This window comes from Phocoena sinus, chromosome 7 (genome assembly GCF_008692025.1).
Source record: "Phocoena sinus isolate mPhoSin1 chromosome 7, mPhoSin1.pri, whole genome shotgun sequence".
NCBI classification, from domain to species: Eukaryota; Metazoa; Chordata; class Mammalia; order Artiodactyla; family Phocoenidae; genus Phocoena; species Phocoena sinus.
This window is the reverse complement of record NC_045769.1, coordinates 74350408-74371056: the sequence shown is the minus strand read 5'-3', so window position 1 is coordinate 74371056 and position 20649 is coordinate 74350408. Positions and strand designations below refer to the sequence as shown.

Genomic DNA, 20649 nt, shown 5'->3' with positions numbered 1-20649 from the left:
TTTCATCCTCTTTGTGTTCTCAGAATTTGGCTCAGTGGGGACTTCCCTGGTGGCACAGTGGTTAAGAATCTGCCTGCCAATGCAGGGGACATGGGTTAGAGCCCTGGTCCGGGAAGATCCCACATGCCGCGGAGCAACTAAGTCCCTGCACCACAACTACTGAGACTGAGCTCTAGAGCCTGCGAGCCACAACTACTGAAGCCTGCGCGCCTAGAGTCCGTGCTCCGCAACAAGAAGCCACCACAATGAGAAGCCCATACACTGCAACAAAGAGTACCCCCGCTTGCAGCAACAAAAACCTGACACAGCCAAAAATAAATAAATGAATGGATGAATGAATAAATAATCTATTAAAAAAAAGAAAAAAAGAATTTGGCTCAGTGTCTGATACTCGGTAGATACCCAGGCTTTACAGCAAGGTTCTAAGAGCCCCAAATTCCTAGTTATGTCCCTCCCCAGCGTGATAGGAGCACTGTTTTAGGGGGAGGGTATGGTCCTAAGTCTACATGAGTAAACAGCACAGAGTCAGCAGAAAATGTGTCAACTGGGGAGACAGCCAAATGCTACCCAGTTGCACGCCAGGATTCTGATTTCTCTTCTCCAACATTAGAGGTTCAGGGGCAAAATTAAAGCAGAGAGAGGGCTTCCCTGGTGGCGCAGTGGTTGAGAGTCCGCCTGCCGATGCAGGGGACACGGGTTCGTGCCCCGGTCTGGGAAGATCCCACATGCCGCGGAGCGGCTGGGCCCGTGAGCCATGGCCAGTGAGCCTGCGCGTCCGGAGCCTGTCCTCCGCAACGGGAGAGGCCACAACAGGGAGAGGCCCGCGTAACGCATTAAAAAAAAAAAAAAAAAAGCAGAGAGAAAATATTCATGAGAGCGAGAATAAGAAATTGCTGGCACAATGGAGGACGACAGTGGGAAGTGAAATGTTTTGCCCCAGGCCAGACACTGTGGAGCATGGATCTGGTGGAATTGATACAGCCTCTGCTAATCTCAAAGCTGTGCTGCTGAGTCATGGGCTCTTCCTGGCACGTGCCCTTTGTTCACAAAATGCCCAGTGATGGCGTGAGTTTGCCTTGTGCATGCTTTCTAAAAATGAAAACTTTTCCCATTCTGTTCAGGTGACTAGCCTTTTGCAATATGGATAATTAAAAAAAATTATCGAGGAACAATCTATCATAAGAGTAGGATTGAGTCTTAAAAAGACTGAAAACTAGGAAAAAGAAGACTACTCAGAAAACATGAATTAATACTCTGCTTTCATAGATTGTACAAGACTATTCTGCATTTCACCCAGATGATGACCACTTACATAATGTCCCGGGGAGCTGTTATATGGGGTCCATAAATCTTTGCTGGCATTACCTGGCACTGTCAGTGATGAAGATCATTGGCTGACAGACACAGAAAACAAACTTACGGTTATCCCAGCAGAAAGGGGGTGGGAAAGGATAAATTAGGAGTTTGGGATTAGCGGATACAAACTACTGTATATAAAATAGATAAACAAAGTCTTACTGTACAGCACAAGGAACCTTGTAATAAACCATAACCTAAGAGAATATGAGAAAGAATATAAATATATACATATATATGTGTAACTGAATTGCTTTACTGTACACCAGAAACTAACACAACATTGTAAATCAACTATACTTCAATTAAAAAAAAAAGATCATTGGCTGACAGAATTTGTATTGGAAACCAACAGGTTAATTAGTCTAATTAATTTGCTGGAGTAATTAATCATCTAGCACTTATCTAATTAGCTAATATTTTCACCTGTCACATCCAGAGGTAAATGCCAGACTGGAATTGGGTGGGGTTCGTCCTCATTATACCCAACAATAAATTGAGAGATAGAGCATGGAATACCAAATACAAGTGGGAAGGCCCCAGCAGTGGTAAGTGGGCATGCTGAGTCTGAAAACTCTCAGTGGGCGTTGGGAAAGAGCAGCAGGTACACCGCTCTGAGGTGGGTCATGAGGTCAGAGAAAATATGTATTATTATAAACTACAAACAGGAACTACCATCCCAAGTTACAAGCAACACACATGTGCAGGCTCATTTTGCCTCAAAGTTGTCATTACCTTCACCAAGATCAGTTTCCTTGGCGATTTTTGGATGCCTAGGGCAAAGTGACAAATGTCCATTTGGTGGTGGCAGTGGCAAGATTTAGGCTGCTACACTGGTTCCCTACTTATTCTCTTTCTTTCTCAATCTGTAAACTTTGCTAGCTGACCAAGATGGACCAAAGGAGGCCAGCATGGAATTCGAGGGGTCTGTCTACAACGACTATCACCAGGAAGAGGAGTATTTCTTAAGATGGAGCTCCCTAGTAAGATATGGGCATTTGATTCTTCACTGTTACACACATTCTTACAGAGAAATCCATGCACGTTATGAAATGCCTTGTATCTGCTGCTGTTTGGGCATTTATGGACATTTTAAGCTCTGATGTGCTTGAAAGTCATGAGACTAATATTCCTAATGCTCTCACCATCATAGAACTTCAGCTGATTGCCATCAGAGCTGAGCCAAAAGGGAAACAGGATAAAGTTCCTCTAAAGTCTTTTAGATTTTCTGTCCCCAGAAGTATAAAGTGAGAAGCAGCAGCAAACATAGTAAATTCATGGATTTCTTAACAGAGGTACCCTGTTTTCTGAAAACACTAGTCTATATTTTGTTATTCTACCTGTGTTGACTTCGGACAGCTGCTTCATTGGATTTTACAGGCAGCCTCAGGTTTAGCTAAATAAAGAGGTTCTGGGAAACAGGCTTTGTTTAATTATCAGAACTTCTGTGTGAATTTGAATGGGCAAAGTTCAGATGAAGGAGTGTTCTGAGGTCCTGACTTTGTGTGTTTTTCTCACTTGTGATCACAAAGAATGAAAACAAGTTGATGAGAGGTAGGATGAGGTGAGAAAATGAAATGTTTGGGAACTGAAAGTTCTCACGTGTACTGGACACATTCTGAGACAACCTGGTGGATTTGTTACGGAAATCAATGGAGGACTTGCAACCATATACAGTTGTCTAAAAGTAAATAAGTCTGTGTGTTACCCCAGACCCATGCTGGACCAAGGCCAGATGTAAGGGAAAGGTGTGTTGGTCAACAGTTAACAAGCTAACCAACCTATCCTATTAAAGAGGTAGGATGCCACACCTTCAAAGGGAACCTATCTTCTTGGGGAAGTGTTGCTCTGAGAGCTGGGCTGTAGTTTAAAAGGCCATGTCAGGGAGAATATTTTTGAATTAATGAGGGAGTTTAGAATGCTAAGGGAAAAGTTCCATTAGCAATTTCGGAAGAAAACAAGTTTTAAGGGAGAGTGGCATTCTAAATTGTCATTCTACCATAATTTGATCTATAATTTAATAGTAAATCACAATATTTTTCTTTCCTGATATCAACTTAAGAGTGACTATCCTCATAATACAAAGTATGACTTCGAGTTTTCCTGCTTCCAATACATCCATGAGATCTGAGAGGAATACATATGTTGGGTGAGTAATTTTGATCTTTTATTGGTTTTGATGAAATGGGAGGTTCTTTGGATTTTATATTAAATATTCAGAAGATGGATTTCTACAGTTATGTAAGTTTCTTAAGTTTAGAGATCATATAGTTGGAACACAGTTCAGAATACAAAATGAAATAAAAACAATGCCAATTTTCTTCTCAATGGCATTTTCAGTTCTCAGTTCTTGGAAGGGGTTAGCTCATCTAAGAAAGTGAGGCAGGGCTTCCCTGGTGGCGCAGTGGTTGAGAGTCCGCCTGCCGATGCAGGGAACACGGGTTCGTGCCCCGGTCCGAGAAGATCCCACATGTCGTGGAGCGGCTGGGCCCATGAGCCATGGCTGCTAGGCCTGCGCGTCCGGAGCCTATGCTCCTTAACGGGAGAGGCCACAACAGTGAGAGGCCTGCGTACCGCAAAAAAAAAAAAAAGTGGGGCAATATGTCAATCACATCTCAATTGAAAAAAGAAAGTGGGGCAAAACAAGTCACACAAAACATGCATGAATGAACGAATTCACAGTTCAGCCTGGAATTCAGCCTGGAGTTCAGTCTTTAGTCCCAGGACCGTGGGCTGTATGTGAGAAATAATTAAAGGGGCCTCCCAGTGTCTAAGGGAGATGTAACTGTGTTGCAGCTTATTATGAAGTGATTTCACGTGCTTTGTGGTGGACTTTACATAGAATGCACTTCTAAAATACCGTGTAGGTTATTCATCTCAGGGGTAGACATAAATCTGCCAAAGCTGTCTGCAAATTTAGCTCCAATTCCTGCCCCAGGTTCACAGAACATAATAGAGCATTAATCTTCATGAGGCTTAAGGAATTTTTGTAAGTTCCTTCTAAATGTCTGGCTTAAAGGCTCCATCAGGACAGCATTTCACAAAATGCTCCACATACCCATTCCAAACAGAGGTAGCCTCCCACTGTGTTCATTTCTTCAGGGAAGCCAAGGAGAGGGAAAGGGAAACATTATGAAAATGAAGGTAATGGTAAAATGGAAAGACTGCTCACCCAGCACTTTACTTTGGTTACCAATATTTAATACTGACCATGCTATGTAGCATGTCATAGTTTGCTAAAAGACTTTATTCCCAACTGCATCTTTGGCTTATGTTTTTGGGAAAAACTGAAAAACAAGATAGAGGAGAAAACAGTAAATGCAAGTCTATTTAATAAAAATTATGTATCTTGGAAAGATTGAAGTATTGCAATTGTCTGATTCATACTGGGTTAAATTTGGCATGATACCCCAAATTGGTCCTTCCTTTGGCCACTGACAGAGTGATCATCTTAGAAGTGCTTCTTGATGAGCCTAATGGAATAAAAATCTTCTATAGATGTCTCCCTGCCCCAATTTTTGGACCAAGAGATCATTAGACATTGGGACAGACATCAAAGAAACTAAAGAATGAATTAAGAGGAGTATTATAATTAACACAAGAGAATATAATGAATGGTTATCCCAGTCTGAGAATTTCTTCTTGAAGATAGGAGAGGTGGAGTAGATCAGTGATTTAAAAAATACAAAGTCCCAGAACTCCTCGACCAACTGAATCAGAATTTCTAGGAGTTGGGCCCAGGTATTAGTACTAAGCACCACGGGTGACTCTGATATGTAGTTAAGAGTTTGACTCACTGGAGTAGATGAATGACACTCTTTCATTAGAGTGATGATTCATAGATTCAGCTGGGAATCCAAAGGAAAACTCACCAGATAGTGAAAGCAGTTTTGGGAGAGTAAAACTGAAAGCATAATAGAAACTGGAAGATAAAGTGTATGGCAGTGTTTCTCAAACTTTAATGTGCATGGGAATCACGTAAGAGTTAGTCAAAATTCAGATTGTAATTCAGTATGTCTAGGGTAGGGACTGAGATTTTGCATTTCTAACAAGCTGTCCAGGCGATGCTGCTGACGCTCCTGGTTCATTGACCACACTTTGTCTAGCAAGGGACAGTGGGTAAATATTTTCTTGCCCCTCAGCAAGAGAAGAAAGAAGGTGTCCTTCTGCTTTGAGGCTTTGATGCTTTTTCTGATGTAGGAAAGTACATCATGGAATGCTTTCTTTTTGAAACCAGCTATGATCCACTAACTAATTAAGAATCTGTTGTCCTAAATGTTTTTTGAAATTAATAGTATTACTGTTCTACTTCCTGAACAGTTAATTTAACAAATAAAATTTTTAAATATTTAGGAATTTTAAAAGATACATGAGACAGCTTGCATGAGGGAATTCAAAATCTTTCTGGGAAGGCAGAAAATTAACATATGAAATGCCAAATAAATGCTTTAGGAGCACAGTGGGGGGGAATTCATACTGACCAGAGAGGAAAGATACTTGGAAAAGCCTTCACAGAGGAGGTGATATTTGAATTTGACCTTGAAGAATGAGTAGGATACTAATAGGTGAAAAACTGAGGGCAAGGAGAAGGATGTTTCAGGAACAAGGCCTAAAGCAGGGGTTCTTAACTTTGGCTGCACATCAGATCATCCAGGAAGATTTAAAAAATAATTTCAGAGTCTAAATTAATTGGGGCCTGAGCAACAGTGTTTTCTTCGAAACCCCTTGGTGATCTTAATGCACAGTCAGGTTGAGGACCATTGGAGATACAGAAACATACAAGGTTTTTGTTAAGATGTTTTAAGGTATTTAAATGGGAGGAAATGGGAGGAAATGGGAGGACCGTAGAGCAGAGAAGTTCCAGATGGTTCTTGGTAAAGATGGCTGGATCCACTGTGGTGTGAGGCAGTGTTCATGCAGTAGGGGAAAGGGCAGGAAGGCTGGCAGCCACGGCATCACCAGAATGGCTGATATGGCCAGGGTGGTACTGGGATGTCACATCCAAGATGAGTGGGAGCGAACGGATAACCACTGAACTGCACTGGGTAATGGAGTGATGGGCTGACATCAAGAATGGCTTTAAGGGGCTTCCCTGGTGGCGCAGTGGTTGAGAATCTACCTGCCAATGCAGGGGATATGGGTTCGAGCCCTGAGTCTGGGAAGATCCCACATGCCACGGAGCATCTAGGCCCGTGAGCCACAATTACTGAGCCTGCGCGTCTCGAGCCTGTGCTCCGCAACAAGAGAGGCCGCGATGGTGAGAGGCCCGCGCACCGCGATGAAGAGTGGTCTCCGCTTGCCGCAACTAGAGAAAGCCCTCGCACAGGAATGAAGACCCAACACAGCCATAAATAAATAAATTAAATTAAAAAAAAAAAAAAAAAAAAAAAAAAGAATGGCTTTAAGACAACTACCATATGATACCACTTATATGTGGAATCTAAATATGACACAAATGAACTTATCTATGAAACAGAAACAGACTCACAGACATAAAGAACAGATTTGTGGTTGCCAATGGGGAGAGGGGACGGGGGAGGGATGGATTATGAGTTTGGGATTAGCAGATGCAAACTAGTATATATAGAATGGATAAACAACAAGGTCCTACTGTACAGCACAGGGAACTATATTCAGGATCCGGGATAAACCATAATGGAAAAGAATATGAAAAAGAATGTATGTATATGTATAAATGAATTACCTTGCTGTACAGCAGAAATTAACACAACATTGTAAATCAACTATACTACAATAAAATGAATTTTTGAAAAAGAATGGCTTTAAGGCCTTCTAGTTGTAGTCCTTTCTTTCTGGTAAGCTTGTCTCTCCATTGGCTTCTTAGTAATATCTCCACATTCTCTTTCTGGGCATCTGTGGAAGGAGGCTGCTGGAAAATAGAGTTTCTACTTTGAAGTGTCCTCTTTCTTACCTTACCTTCTGTTTTTAAGTCTTACTTTCCTTATTACAATAATTTTGTACTCTTATGGTTTTGCATGATTACTAAAATTAGGTCTTTGACTTGATCACTTCCCCCTTCTCCAAGTTCTTTAGTCTCACTTCTTTTCCTTCATGCTTTTTCTTGAGCATTTCTTTTTATAAGCTCTAAATCCTGTTGCTTTAGAACTCTGTGCCTGTTTATTCTTCCTTTTCTATTATACCTACATTCAGTCTCTCCAGGATCCTACTCAGCTTTCTGTTTTGACCCCATCATCCTGCTTCACTTACTTCTCATTTAGATCTTCTAATGAAAAAAGATCATTTCATAGTATGTTAACAAAGAACCTCTTATTGGTCAGCAGGCTAATACTGCTTAAAATGTCAGTGGCTTCTTGCTCAATTCCAAAACAGGCTGATGGAGTAAAGGACTGGTGTCTACTCTGCACATCCATTGAGAGAGAGAGGAAGAGAAACAAATTTGAGGGAGATACTAGTTTTTTGGGAGCCAGGCCTAGAAGTAGACACATCACTTCCACCCACATTCCAATGGCCAGAACTCAGTCATATGACCTCACTTTACTGCAAGAGAAGCTGGGAATGTGGTCTAGCAATGTGCCCAGGAGGAAAAAGGATTGGGGTTTGATGAACACATTGCATTCTTTGCCACACCTCTACTTTTTCATGTCAGTCTTTCTAAAGCTAGTACCTGTCAGGTCCTCCACGTTGGGAAGTATAAGAATGAGAGTTAGTTATTCTATGTTCACTGTACATCAGCTGTGTTACAAACATTATCTCATTCAGGCCTTAGGCAATCTTGCAAAGCAGTTATTATTTCACTATACCAATCTTACAGATGAGGAAGCCAAACAACAAGGATAAAATAATATACCCAAGGTTGCACAATTAGTATATATATAGTTGACTGGCAGGGGAATCCAGGCAGTCTGATTCCAGAGCCCAGTAGCTTAATGTTACACAGCCTCTCTTTCGAAGAAAGAAAATAGCCACCAGGGCTGGACAGAATTGGGTAGAAATGACTGTTCTGTAATCTACTGGTTGTGTAATCTTGCACAAGTTTCTCAACTTCTGTAAGCCTTGGCTTCTTATGAATTATTAATATTACTTACCTAATAGAATGGTCATGGGATTAAATGAGGTAATGTGTTTATTATATGCAGTTTTCACGACATTGTAAAAATTTTCATGCTTAACGCTATGCCTGGTACATAGTAAGTGCACAACAAATATTAGCCATTTTTATTCATTATTATACCACATTGCTTCCTTACAAATCAATTAATCCTAAATGAAGGTTTTTATCCAATATTTGGGCTAGTGGTTATCATAGGTGTAGACTGATATTTCCCTTTTGTGTGGTATCCCTCCAAATTCTTTTACACCTTCTTTGTATTATTTTTTTCAGAAAAGGTTTTGTTCATGTTAAAAATCCTTACCTGGACTCTATGGATGAAGATGTTCTCTATCACTTGGATTTAGGAACGAAAACACACAACCTACCAGAAATGTTTGGGGATGTAAAGGTAAAAGTATTTCTAACTTTAGGAAAAACAATTGAGTTTCCTCTGGTGATATTTCTCCTTATTTTCCTAAGATAAACTTTACAACCTTTGGCTAGAGAAATGTCAGAAGGTCCCAATAGGAACAAAAGCTGTGCTCGTTCTCTGAAACAATTTAGAATGTGTACATCATGAACAGTCATTTCCACCTTAATAAGATATAAAGGTTCCCAAACTAAATCTAATGCAAACATGGTTATTTGACTCTTCTGGTCCCTAAAGATAAATACAATTTTACTGACAATACTGCTGGGTGTTCAGAATTCATTACGATTCAGTTCACTATTTAACATCTTCAATTATAGATGAACCTCACTAATTCTCATTTTATCAAATCATGAAATAACTCAACAAAACTAAAAATACTATCTTATACCACTTCTCGAAAACAACCATTATTCGATATTTCATATTATTAAGATTTTTGTTATTTCATAAAAAATATTATGAAATCATTGTTTCTGGAATGCTACTAGGAAAATTTTATGTCAGTATTATTTATCTTAATATATATGCTAATTATAAAAATGACTCATGTTCATTATTTAAAATTGGGAAAATATAAATAAGAACAAAGATTTTTATTTTTTAAATTAAATTTAATACAGCAGGTTCTTATTAGTTACCTATTTTATATATATTAGTGTATATATGTCAATCTCAACCTCCCAATTCATCCCACCACCACCACTCCCCCCCTGACCCCAGCTGTCCCCCCTTGGTGTCCATACGTTTGTTCTCTACATCTGTGTCTCTATTTCTGCCTTGCAAACTGGTTCATCTGTACCATTTTTCTAGATTCCACATATATGTGTTAATATACGATATTTGTTTTTTCTCTTTCTGACTTACTTCACTCTGTATGACAGTCTCTAGATCCATCCATATCTCTACAAATGACCCAATTTTGTTCCTTTTTATGGCTGAGTAACATTCCATTGTACATATGTACCACATCTTCTTTATCCATTCGTCTGTCAATGGGCATTTAGGTTGCTTCCATGACGTGACTATTGTAAATAGTGCTACAATGAACATTGGGGTGCATGTGTCTTTTGAATTATGGCTTCTCTGGATATATGCCCAGTAGTGGGATTGCTGGGGTCATATGGTAATTCTAGTTTTTAGTTTTTTAAGGAACCTCCACACTGTTCTCCATAGTGGCTGTATCAATTTACATTCCCACCAACAGGGCAAGAGGGTTCCCTTCTCCACACCCTCTCCAGTATTTGCTGTTTGTAGATTTTCTGATGATGCCCATTCTAACTAGTGTGAGTTGATAACCTCATTGTAGTTTTGATTTGCATTTCTCTAATAATTAGTTATGTTGAGCAGATTTTCATGTGCCTCTTGGCCATCTGTATGTCTTCTTTGGAGAAATGTCTCTTTAGGTCTTCTGCCCATTTGTGGATTAGGTTGTTTGTTTTTTTTAATATTGAGCTGCATGAGCTGTTTATATATTTTGGAGATTAATCCTTTGTCCACTGATTTGTCGGCAAATATTTTCTACCATTCTGAGGATTGTCTTTTCATCTTGTTTATGGTTTCCTTTGCTGTGCAAAAGCTTTTAAGTTTCATTACGTCCCATTTGTTTATTTTTGTTTTTATTTCCATTACTCTAGGAGGTGGATCAAAAAAGATCTTGCTGTGATTTATGTCAAAGAGTGTTCTTCCTATGTTTTCCTCTAAGATTTTTTTTTTTTTTTTTCAGTACTGCGGGCCCTCTCACTGTTGTGGCCTCTCCCAATGCGGAGCACAGGCTCCGGACGCGCAGGCCCAGCGGCCATGGCTCACGGGCCCAGCCGCTCCGCGGCACGCGGGATCCTCCCGGACCGGGGCACGAACCCGCGTCCCCTGCATCGGCAGGCGGACTCCCAACCACAGCGCCACCAGGGAAGCCCACCTCTAAGAGTTTTATAGTGTCCAGTCTTACATTTAGGTCTTTAATTCATTTTGAGTTTATTTTTGTGTATGGTGTTAGAGAGTGTTCTAATTTCATTCTTTTACATGAAGCTGTCCAGTTTTTCCCAGCACCACTTATTGAAGAGACTGTCTTTTCTCCATTGTATATCCTTGCCTCCTTTGTCATTGATTAGTTGACCATAGGTGCATGGGTTTATCTCTGGGCTTTCTATCCTGTTCCATTGATCTATATTTCTGTTTTTGTGCCAGTACCATATTGTCTTGATTACTGAACCTTTGTAGTATAGTCTGAAATCAGGGAGTCTGATTCCTCCAGCTCCGTTTTTTTCCCTCAAGATTACTTTGGCTATATGGGGTCTTTGTGTCTCCACACAGATTTTAAGATTTTTTTGTTCTAGTTCTGTAAAAAATGCCATTGGTAATTTGATAGGGATTGCACTGAATCTGTAGATTGCTTTTGGTAGTATAGTCATTTTCACAATATTGATTCTTCCAATCCAAGAACATGGTATATCTCTCTATCTGTTTGTATCATCTTTAATTTCTTTCATTAGTGTCTTATAGTTTCCTGCATACAGGTCTTTTGTTTCCCTAGGTATTTTATTCTTTTTGTTGCAATGGTGAATGGGATTGTTTCCTTAATTTCTCTGTCTGAACTTTTGTTGTTAGTGTATAGGAATGCAAGAGATTTCTGTGCATTAATTTTTATTTATTTATTTATTTATTTGGCTACGATGGGGTCTTCGTTGCTTTGCATGGGGTTTCTCTAGCTGTGGCGAGTGGGGGTTACTCTTTGCTGCGGGGGGTGGGCTTCTCATCGTGGTGGCTTCTCTTGTTGCAGAGCACGGGCTCGAGGCACGTGGGCTTCACTAGTTGTGGCATGTGGGTTCAGTAGTTGTGGCTTGCAGGCTCTAGAGCGCATGCTCAGTATTTGTGGTACATGGGCTTAATTGCTCCGCGGCATGTGGGATCTTCCTGGATCAGGGCTTGAACCCATGTCCCCTGCATTGGCAGGCAGATTCTTAACCACTGCACCACCAGAGAAGTCCTTCTGTGCATTAATTTTGTATCCTGCAACTTTACCAAGTTCATCAATTACCTCTAGTAGTTTTCTGGTGACATCCTTAGGATTATCTATGTACAGTATCATGTCATCTGCAAACACTGACAGTTTTACTTCTTTTCCAATTTGTATTCCTTTTATTTCTTTTTCTTCTCTGATTGCCATGGCTAGGACTTCCAAACCTATGCTGAATAACAGTGGCAAGAGTGGACATCCTTGTCTTGTTCCTGATCGTAGAGGAAATGCTTTCAGCTTTTCACCATTGAGAATGATGTTTGCTGTGGGTTTGTCGTATATGGCCTTATTGTGTTGAGGTAGGTGTTCCTCTATGCCCTCTTTCTGGAGAGTCTTTATCATAAATGGGTGTTGAATGTTGTCAAAAAAGCTTTTCTTTCTGCATCTACTGAGATGATCATATGGTTTTTAATTCTCCAATTTGTTAATATGGTGTATCACACTGATTGATTTTTTGTATATTGAAGAATCCTTGCATCCCTGGTATAAATCCACCTTGATCATGCTGCATGATCCTTTTAGTGTGTTGTTGGATTCCGTTTGCTAGCATTTTGTTGAGGATTTTTGCATCTATATTCATCAGTGATATTGGTCTGTAACTTTCTTTTTTTTATAGTATCTTTGTCTGGTTTTGGAATCAGGGTGATGGTGGCCTCGTAGAATGAGTTTGGGAGTATTCCTTCCTCTGCAATTTTTTGGAAGAGTTTGAGAAAGATGGGTGTTAGCTCTTTTCTAAATGTTTGATAGAATTCACCTGTGAAGTCATCTGGTCCTGGACTTTTGTTTGTTGGAAGATTTTTCATCACAGTTTCAATTTGATTACTTGTGATTGGTCTGTTCATATTTTCTGTTTCTTCCTGGTTCAGTCTTGGAAGGTTATACCTTCCTAAGAATTTGTCCATTTCTTCCAGGTTGTCCATTTTATTGGCATAGAGTTGCTTGTAGTAGTCTCTTATGATGCTTTGTATTTCTGCGGTGTCCGTTGTAACTTCTTTTCATTGCTAACTTTATTGATTTAAGTCTTCCTATTTTTCTTGATGAGTCTAGCTAAAGGTTTATCAATTTGTTTATCTTCTCAAAGAACCAGCTTTTAGTTTTATTGATCTTTGCTATTGTTTTCTTTGTTTCTACTTCATTTATTTCTGCTTTGACCTTTATGATTTCTTTCCATCTACTAACTTTGGGTTTTGTTTGTTCTTCTTCTCTAGTTCCTTTAGATGTTAGGTTAGATTATTTATTTGCAATTTTTCTTGTTTCTTGAGGTAGGATTGTATTGCCATAAACTTCTCTCTTAGGACTGCTTTTGCTGCACCCCATAGGTTTTGGGTCGCCGTGTTTGCACTGTCAACTTGTCTCTAGGTATTTTTTGATTTCCTCTTTGATTTCTTCAGTGATCTCTTGGTTATTTAGTAACGTATTGTTTAGCTTCCATGTGCTTGTGTTTTTACGTTTCTTTCCCTGTAATTTATTTCTAATCTCATAGTGTTGTGGTTCGGAAAAGATGTTTGATATTATTTCAGTTTTCTTAAATTTCCCGAGGCTTGATTTGTGACCCAAGATGTGATCTATCCTGGAGAATGTTACCTGTGCACTTGAGAAGAAAGTGTAATCTGCTCTTTTGGGATGGAATGTCTGATAATTATCAATTAAATCAATCTGGTCTTTTGTGTCTTTTAAAGCCTCTGTTTCCTTATTTTCTTTTTTTTAACATCTTTATTGGAGTATAATTGCCTCACAATGTTGTGTTAGTTTCTGCTGTATAACAAAGTGAAATCAGCTATACGTACACATATATCCCCATATCCTCTCCCTCTTGCGTCTCCCTCCCACCCTCCCTATCCCACCCCTCTAGGGGGTCACAAAGCACTGAGCTGATCTCCTGTGCTATGTGGCTGCTTCCCACTAGCTATCTATTTTACACTTGGTAGTGTATATATGTCAATGCCCCTCTCTCACTTCGTCCCAGCTTACCCTTCCCCCTCCCCGTGTCCTCAAGTCCATGCTTATTAATTTTCTGTCTGCATGATATGTCCATTGGTGTAAGTGAGGTGTTAAAGTGCCCCACTATTATGTGTTACTGTTGATTTCCTCTTTTACAGCTGTTAGCATTTGCCTTATGTATTGACGTTGCTCCTATGTTGGGTGGCATATATATTATAAATGTTATATCTTCTTCTTGGATTGATCCCTTGATCATTATGTAGTGTCCTCCCTTGTTCTCTTGCAACATTCTTTATTTTAAAGTCTACTTTATCTGATATGAGTATTGCTACTCCAGCTTTCTTTTTTTTTTTTTTTTTGCGGTACGCAGGCCTCTCGCTGTTGTGGTCTCTCCTGTTGCAGAGCACAGGCTCCGGACATGCAGGCCCAGCAGCCATGGCTCACGGGCCTAGCCGCTCCGCGGCACGTGGGATCCTCCCAGACTGGGGCAACGAAACCTGCATCCCCTGCATCGTCAGGCAGACTCTCAACCACTGCGCCACCAGGGAAGCCCAGCTTTCTTTTGATTTCCATTTGCATGGAATATCTTTTTCCATCCCCTCACTTTCAGTCTGTATGTGTCCTTAGGTCTGAAGTGGTTGTCTGTAGACAGCATATATATGGGTCTTGTTTTTGTATCCATTCAGCGAGCCTGTGTCTTTTGGTTGGAGCATTTAATCCAGTGACATTTAAGTTAATTATCGATATGTATGTTCCTATATACCATTTTATTAATTGTTTTGGGTTTGTTTTTGTAGGTCCTTTTCTTCTCTTGTGTTTCCCACTTAGAGAAGTTCCTTAGCATTTGTTGTAGAGCTGGTTCAGTGGTGCTGAAATTCTCTTAGCTTTTGCTTGTCTGTAAAGCTTTTGATTTCTCCGTCAAATCTGAATGAGATCCTTGCTGGGTAGAGTAATGTTGGTTGTAGGTTCTCTCCTTCATCACTTTAAATATATCATGCCACTCCCTTCTGGCTTGTAGAATTTCTGCTGAGAAATCAGCTGTTAATCTTATGGGAGTTCCTTTATATGTTATTTGTCATTTTTCCCTTGTTGCTTTTAATAATTTTTCTTTGTCTTTAATTTTTGTCAGTTTGATTACTATGTGTCTTGGCATGTTTCTCCTTGGGTTTATCCTGCCTGGGACTCTCTGCACTTCCTGGACTTGGGTGGCTATTTCCTTTCCCATGGTAGGGAAGTTTTCGACTATAATCTCTTCAAACATTTTCTTGGGTCCCTTCTCTCTCTCTTCTCCTTCTGGGACCCCTATAATGTGAATGTTGGTGTGTTTAATGTTGTCCCAGAGGTCCTCTTAGGCTGTCTTCATTTCTTTTCATTCTTTTTTCTTTATTCTGTTCTGCAGCAGTGAATTCCACCACTCTGTCTTCCAGGTCACTTCTCAGTTATTCTGCTATTGATTCCTTCTAGTGTATTTTTCATTTAAGTTATTGTATTGTTCATCTCTGTTTGTTTGTTCTTTAATTCTCTAGGTCTTTGTTAAGCATTTCTTGCATCTTCTCGATCCTTGCCTCCATTCTTTTTCCAAGGTCCTGGATCATCTTCACTATCATTATTCTGAATTCTTTTTCTGGAAGGTTGCCTATCTCCACTTCATTTAGTTGTTTTTCTGGGTTTTAATCATTTTCCTTCATCTGATACATAGTCCTCTGCCTTTTCATTTTGTCTATCATTCTGTGAATGTGGTTTTCGTTCCACAGGCTGCAGGATTGTATTTCTTCTTCCTTCTGCTGTCTGTCCTCTGGTGGATGAGGCTATCTAGAGGCCTGTGCAAGCTTCCTGATGGGAAGCACTGGTGGTGGGCAGAGCTGACTGTTGCTCTGGTGGGCAGTGTTCAGTACAACTTTAATCTGCTTGTCTGCTGATGGGTGGGGCTGAGTTCCCTCCCTGTTGGTTGTTTGGCCTGAAGCAGCCCAGCACTGGAGGCTATAGGCTGTTTGGTGGGGCTAATGGTGGATGCGGGAGGGCTCATGCCAAGAAGTACTTCCCAGAACTTCTGCTTCCAGTGTCCTTGTCCCCACAGTGAGCCAGAGCCACCTCCCACCTCTGCAGGAGACCCTCTACACTAGCAGGTAGGGTCTGGTTCAGTCTCCTATGGGGTCACTGTTCCTTCCCTCTGGGTCTTGATGTGCACACTACTTTGTGTGTACCCTCTAAGAGTGGAGTCTCTGTTTCCCCCAGTCCTGTCAAAGTCCTACAGTCAAATCCCACTAGCCTTCAAGTCCTGATTCTCTGGGAATTCCTCCTCCCATTGCTGGACCCCCAGGTTGGGAAGCCTGATGTGGGGATTAGAACCTTCACTCCAGTGAGTGGACTTCTGTGGTATAATTGTTCTCTAGTTTGTGAGTCACCCACCTAGTGGTTATGGGATTTGAGTTTATTGTGATTGCACCCCTCCTGCCATCTTATTGTGGCTTCTCCTTTTTCTTTGGATGTGGGGTATCTCTTCTGGTGAGTTCCAGTGTCTTCCTGTCAATGATTGTTCAGCAGTTACTTGTGATTCCAGTGCTCTTGCAAGAGGGAGTGAGTGCATGTCCTTCTACTCTGTCATCTTGAACCAATCTAGAACAATGATTTTTAAAAACACGTCTAAAAAAACCCCTACCAGCTAAACAATGATGCCATCAACCTATTTTCTTTTCTTTCAGCTCTTTTTAACAAATAGATTTTTAAATAGTTGGAATTACATAACTTTACAGTCTGTGTTTTTCAACTTAACTTTATGTCATTAACATTTCCCCATATTATAATGTTCTCTTTGAAACACATGGTTTATGGATGCCAAGTGCCTCTGCCATACATTACATAGTCTACTATTGACTTTAATGTTGAAGTATTTTCTATCATAAACACACTCAAATGGATATTTTTGTACCTATAATTTTTTTTACATTTAAGTCTATTAAGATTTACAGAAATGGTCAAAGGGAATGAACTTAAAAAAATTTTTTTTGTTTTCTAAAAGGCCTACACCTAATCACAGTCCCACCGCTAGAGAATTGTGCAGTTTCATCTGACTTTTATTCACTCCTTTAGCAATTACAAGAACAAAAATAAAAGATCTCAGACCCACCTACCTCAAATCTTCACATTCCCTCTTTTAGGTGGGTGTAAGCAGATATTCATTTCCTCCATAAACAAGGAAATTGAATTCAGAGTGGTCAAAGGTGGTTAACAAATTACACCATATAGTGGCAGAGCTAGGACTTGGACCAAATTCTTCTAAGTCCAATTTCCAGGGTTCTTGCCCACTGCACTAGCTGGGCTTTTTGAGTCATCATAACTGAGAATAGTCCATTAATTGACAGGGGGCATTGAAGAAAGGGGAGGAATAGGAGGAGGCGGTTAGCTAGACAAAGAAGGAGGAGGAGGAGAAGGAAGGAAGGGTGGCGGGGTGGGGAGAAGAAATAAGTCTATGATATTCATTAACAGTAGGGGCTACATTGCTCCCTCCCCCTCCCATCTTTCCTAGGGCACAGGTGTGATGGTGTGGGCTGATCTGATGTGACCTGCCCATTTCCCTACTCCTCTGCAGTCAGTGGCTCTTTGCTCTTTCATGGCCTCCCTCAATCTTTTGCTTCATCTTTTCATCTTTTCCTACTGCTGTTTCTGATGTTTATGCTCCAAGAGTAAATTGATCAAGGCTGTCTTTGATACTCATTAACTGGACTTTACCTGAATTCAAATGTTGGGTTGAGGTTCATGCTTCACAATGACTTTTCCAGGACGCTTACATAAGGATATTCTGATTAATTAAATGACCTATCATAATTAATAAACTAACATGAACATCTAATTAATAACTAAATAGACTGATGTTTTTGAGATAGAAAGTGATCTTTTATTTACATATCTAGGTATCTGTCTCTCCTCTACCTGCCTAGATTTTTATCAGCACTTATTCTCATACTTCATCATAACCACTATCCAACCTTATAAGCTCATAATCCACCTGGCTGTGGACCATTTCAATAGATTCTCTTTTGGATAAAAAGGCATGCTCTGGTTTAGAACCCATTTTTTTCTACCAGAGAACAGCTCTATTGATTGGGCCATTTTGATGGATAGGAGGCAAAAGTGTGTGTGTGGGGGGGGTGGGCGGGTGTAGATTGGGGAGCAGGTAACGTAGTTCCAAATGATCAGAAATTGGCTGTTTAGCCTATTCTTCAGAGGCAACAGGTAAAGCCTGACTTATATTTATAGATGCTCTTCTCAGAAACTTGCCTCCTTCCAGTTACGTTCTTATCTTTGAATAAGAACATGCTAGGTTCAATTTCTCGACTCCCTTAAATCCCAGGGTAGCAATTCTAGCTAATAAAGAGGACATACTCCATCAGTACCTGAAAACTCAGCCTTGTCTTCACAGAGATGATAATCATTATTAATAGCACTATCTTCAAAGAAAAGGAGAACTCCGGGTGTGTAAAATTTTAAAATCTTAACGATTCTGACAACCATTCCTATTTTATTCATTTTCTTACTTACTGTACTTAAAAGGTTTTGTTAGTTGCTACTTCAAAATATCAGTGGCTTAACACAACGTAAGTTGTTTCTCACTCACACTGAGTACCAAGTGGGTGCTCCTGGTCAATCAGTGGCTTTCTTCCAACTGGTGATTAGGGACCCAGGCTCCTTCTATCTTGTTGCTCTGTCATCTTCAAGGAGTGCCTTGCAAAGTTTCACTGGGTGTCAGCACCCATTCAGCAGACAAACAGAAGACAATCTATAGGATCACCAATGGGAGATTTCTATGTGTTAGAACTGGAAGTGACACCATTTCTGTTCACATTCTAGTAGCTGGAACTCAGGCATATGGTCTCATCTACCTGAAGAGGAGGCTGGGAAGTTGAGTTTAGTAGTGTGCCCAGAAAGAAGGGGGAACAGTTTTTGGTAAACAGCTAATGTCTTTTGTCATATAGACTTGAATCAATCAGTTGAAAAATATAGTGGAGTATCTTTAGAAGTTATCTACTCAAATTCAACCTCCAAATATATCTTTTATAAGATCACTAACTGGTACCCTCCAATCTCTCCCTAGAAATTTCAAGTAACATGGAAAAGCATTATCTTACAATACTATGTAATATGTATTTTAAGTCTCTATACTCCTTTATTAACAGACAAAATACATATACTGCAGTAGGACCAGGTAAATACAAACATGGCAAAGCTAAGTCTTTCAAGACACTAGGCATATTTGAAAGTGAGTTCATTCTGGCAGTCTTTAGGCAAAGTCCTTAACATAGTTTTGTAATGCTTCAGACTCCTTCCCAAGACACTTCTATCTTCTTTGATAAAACCAGGACAAATGATAATTTTTTGGGGGGGACATAAATCACAGAAAGTGTCACTTAAAGTCCATTGTTGGTTGGTGGTCTTCAGCCATATTTTACTCCTCGTCAAAGCAGCCAGACTGAAAATTGTGTCAATAGGTGATATTTAGTAAGTCTGATTTAGAAGTAAGTCCTCAAGAACAAAAACGCTTTTGTCTACACTTGTCATCTTTATGTTTCCAGAAACATTTCAGAAATTCCTGTTGATTACAGCAATATCTACAGTTCAAAGAAGAATTCAAACCACAAGCTATTCCAACATCTGTTTTGGTTTTATGGTCAATCTGAATAGTTGTAATTTACATTTACTGGCACCACACACTGAGGTTATTTTCAAACTACTGTATTTTGTAAAAAGGAAACAACAACAACAAAAAATGACCTCCTTGTACTTGGATCTTGAGCCAAGTCTTAACTATCCATACGAACAGAGGGGAATATTTCACAAATAATCAATGCTAATTTAAAAACTTACCTTAGACCATGGTCTTATCCTCTTTGCTACTCAGCCTTGATGGCTAACTTTCATAGCAGTTCATTACCAACTTTAGGCCCCAACAGAGAAACTCATAAGAAGACACAGAAAAGATAATAATGAGGGTAGAAGAGAGGCAGAGGGCCTGGATAAAAGGATAATTACATCCCACAATCGAGAATGAGGGTGGCATAGGAATTATTGCTAAATGGAAACAAAATGCATCATGTAATGAGACCACCCAATACTCACAGTAAATTGTGAATTGGGCACCTAATTCTACAACCTCAAATTAGTTATTTCCTTAGGCAGATACTCTTTATCCTTGTGAGGGGCCTCACTGGCAATCCTTCTGAAGCTCTGCCTAATGCTGCCCACATCAGTCAGGGCACTACCAGCTGCCTTTTCCTTACTGGATTTGAACTAGTTTCATTTGCACTAAATTCCAAAAATACAGACACAAATAAGCAAGCTCAAAAGCAGGGCCAGGAAATTGCTCTATGATATGAAAAACGGAAGTTGCCATTTGTTGACCACTCAGAAAGTGCCTGGCTTTGTCCCCATCATGTTCAATCCCATCTTATCCTCACAAAAACCCTCTGAAGGATACTATGGTTTTTTTTGTTTGTTTCTATTTTGGAGGTGATAATCTGAGGCACGTAGAGATTACATGTATAACACTCAACAAACTACTTAATCAGATACAGGGTTGGGGTGCAAAGCCAGGCTTCTTTAACCTCAAAGGTTAGTCCTTAAACCATTGTGTTGCCTTATCTCTCTGACTTGGAGCCTCTTCAGACTCTGTGCACCTCACTGCTCAGCTCAGATTCCAGAATGACTTTGCACCTGGCACCTTTCTGTGGGCTGTGCTTCCTCGGGTCTCTGACATCTGCTGCCCACTCCTCCTCCCCACTGCTGAGCCCTGGTCCCCACCAGTCTGGCTGCTCATCCACGCTGCTCTTAGGCCATGTC

General features: G+C 40.2%; 1 protein-coding gene across 2 annotated transcripts in view; it reads left to right on the top strand.

The window, feature by feature from the left end:
• Nucleotides 1–3174: 3174 nt before the first annotated feature.
• Nucleotides 3175–20649, top strand: part of UPP2 (uridine phosphorylase 2) — a 44756-nt gene continuing 27281 nt past the window's right edge. Inside the window, exons 1-2 of one of the 2 annotated variants that reach the window (XM_032638517.1) lie at nt 3175–3505; nt 8720–8837. In XM_032638517.1, coding sequence (XP_032494408.1) covers nt 3444–3505; nt 8720–8837 — 180 coding nt within the window. In that variant the 5' untranslated portion in view covers nt 3175–3443. The remainder of the gene's footprint in view (nt 3506–8719; nt 8838–20649) is intronic. The other variant, XM_032638516.1, reaches the window with a different exon arrangement.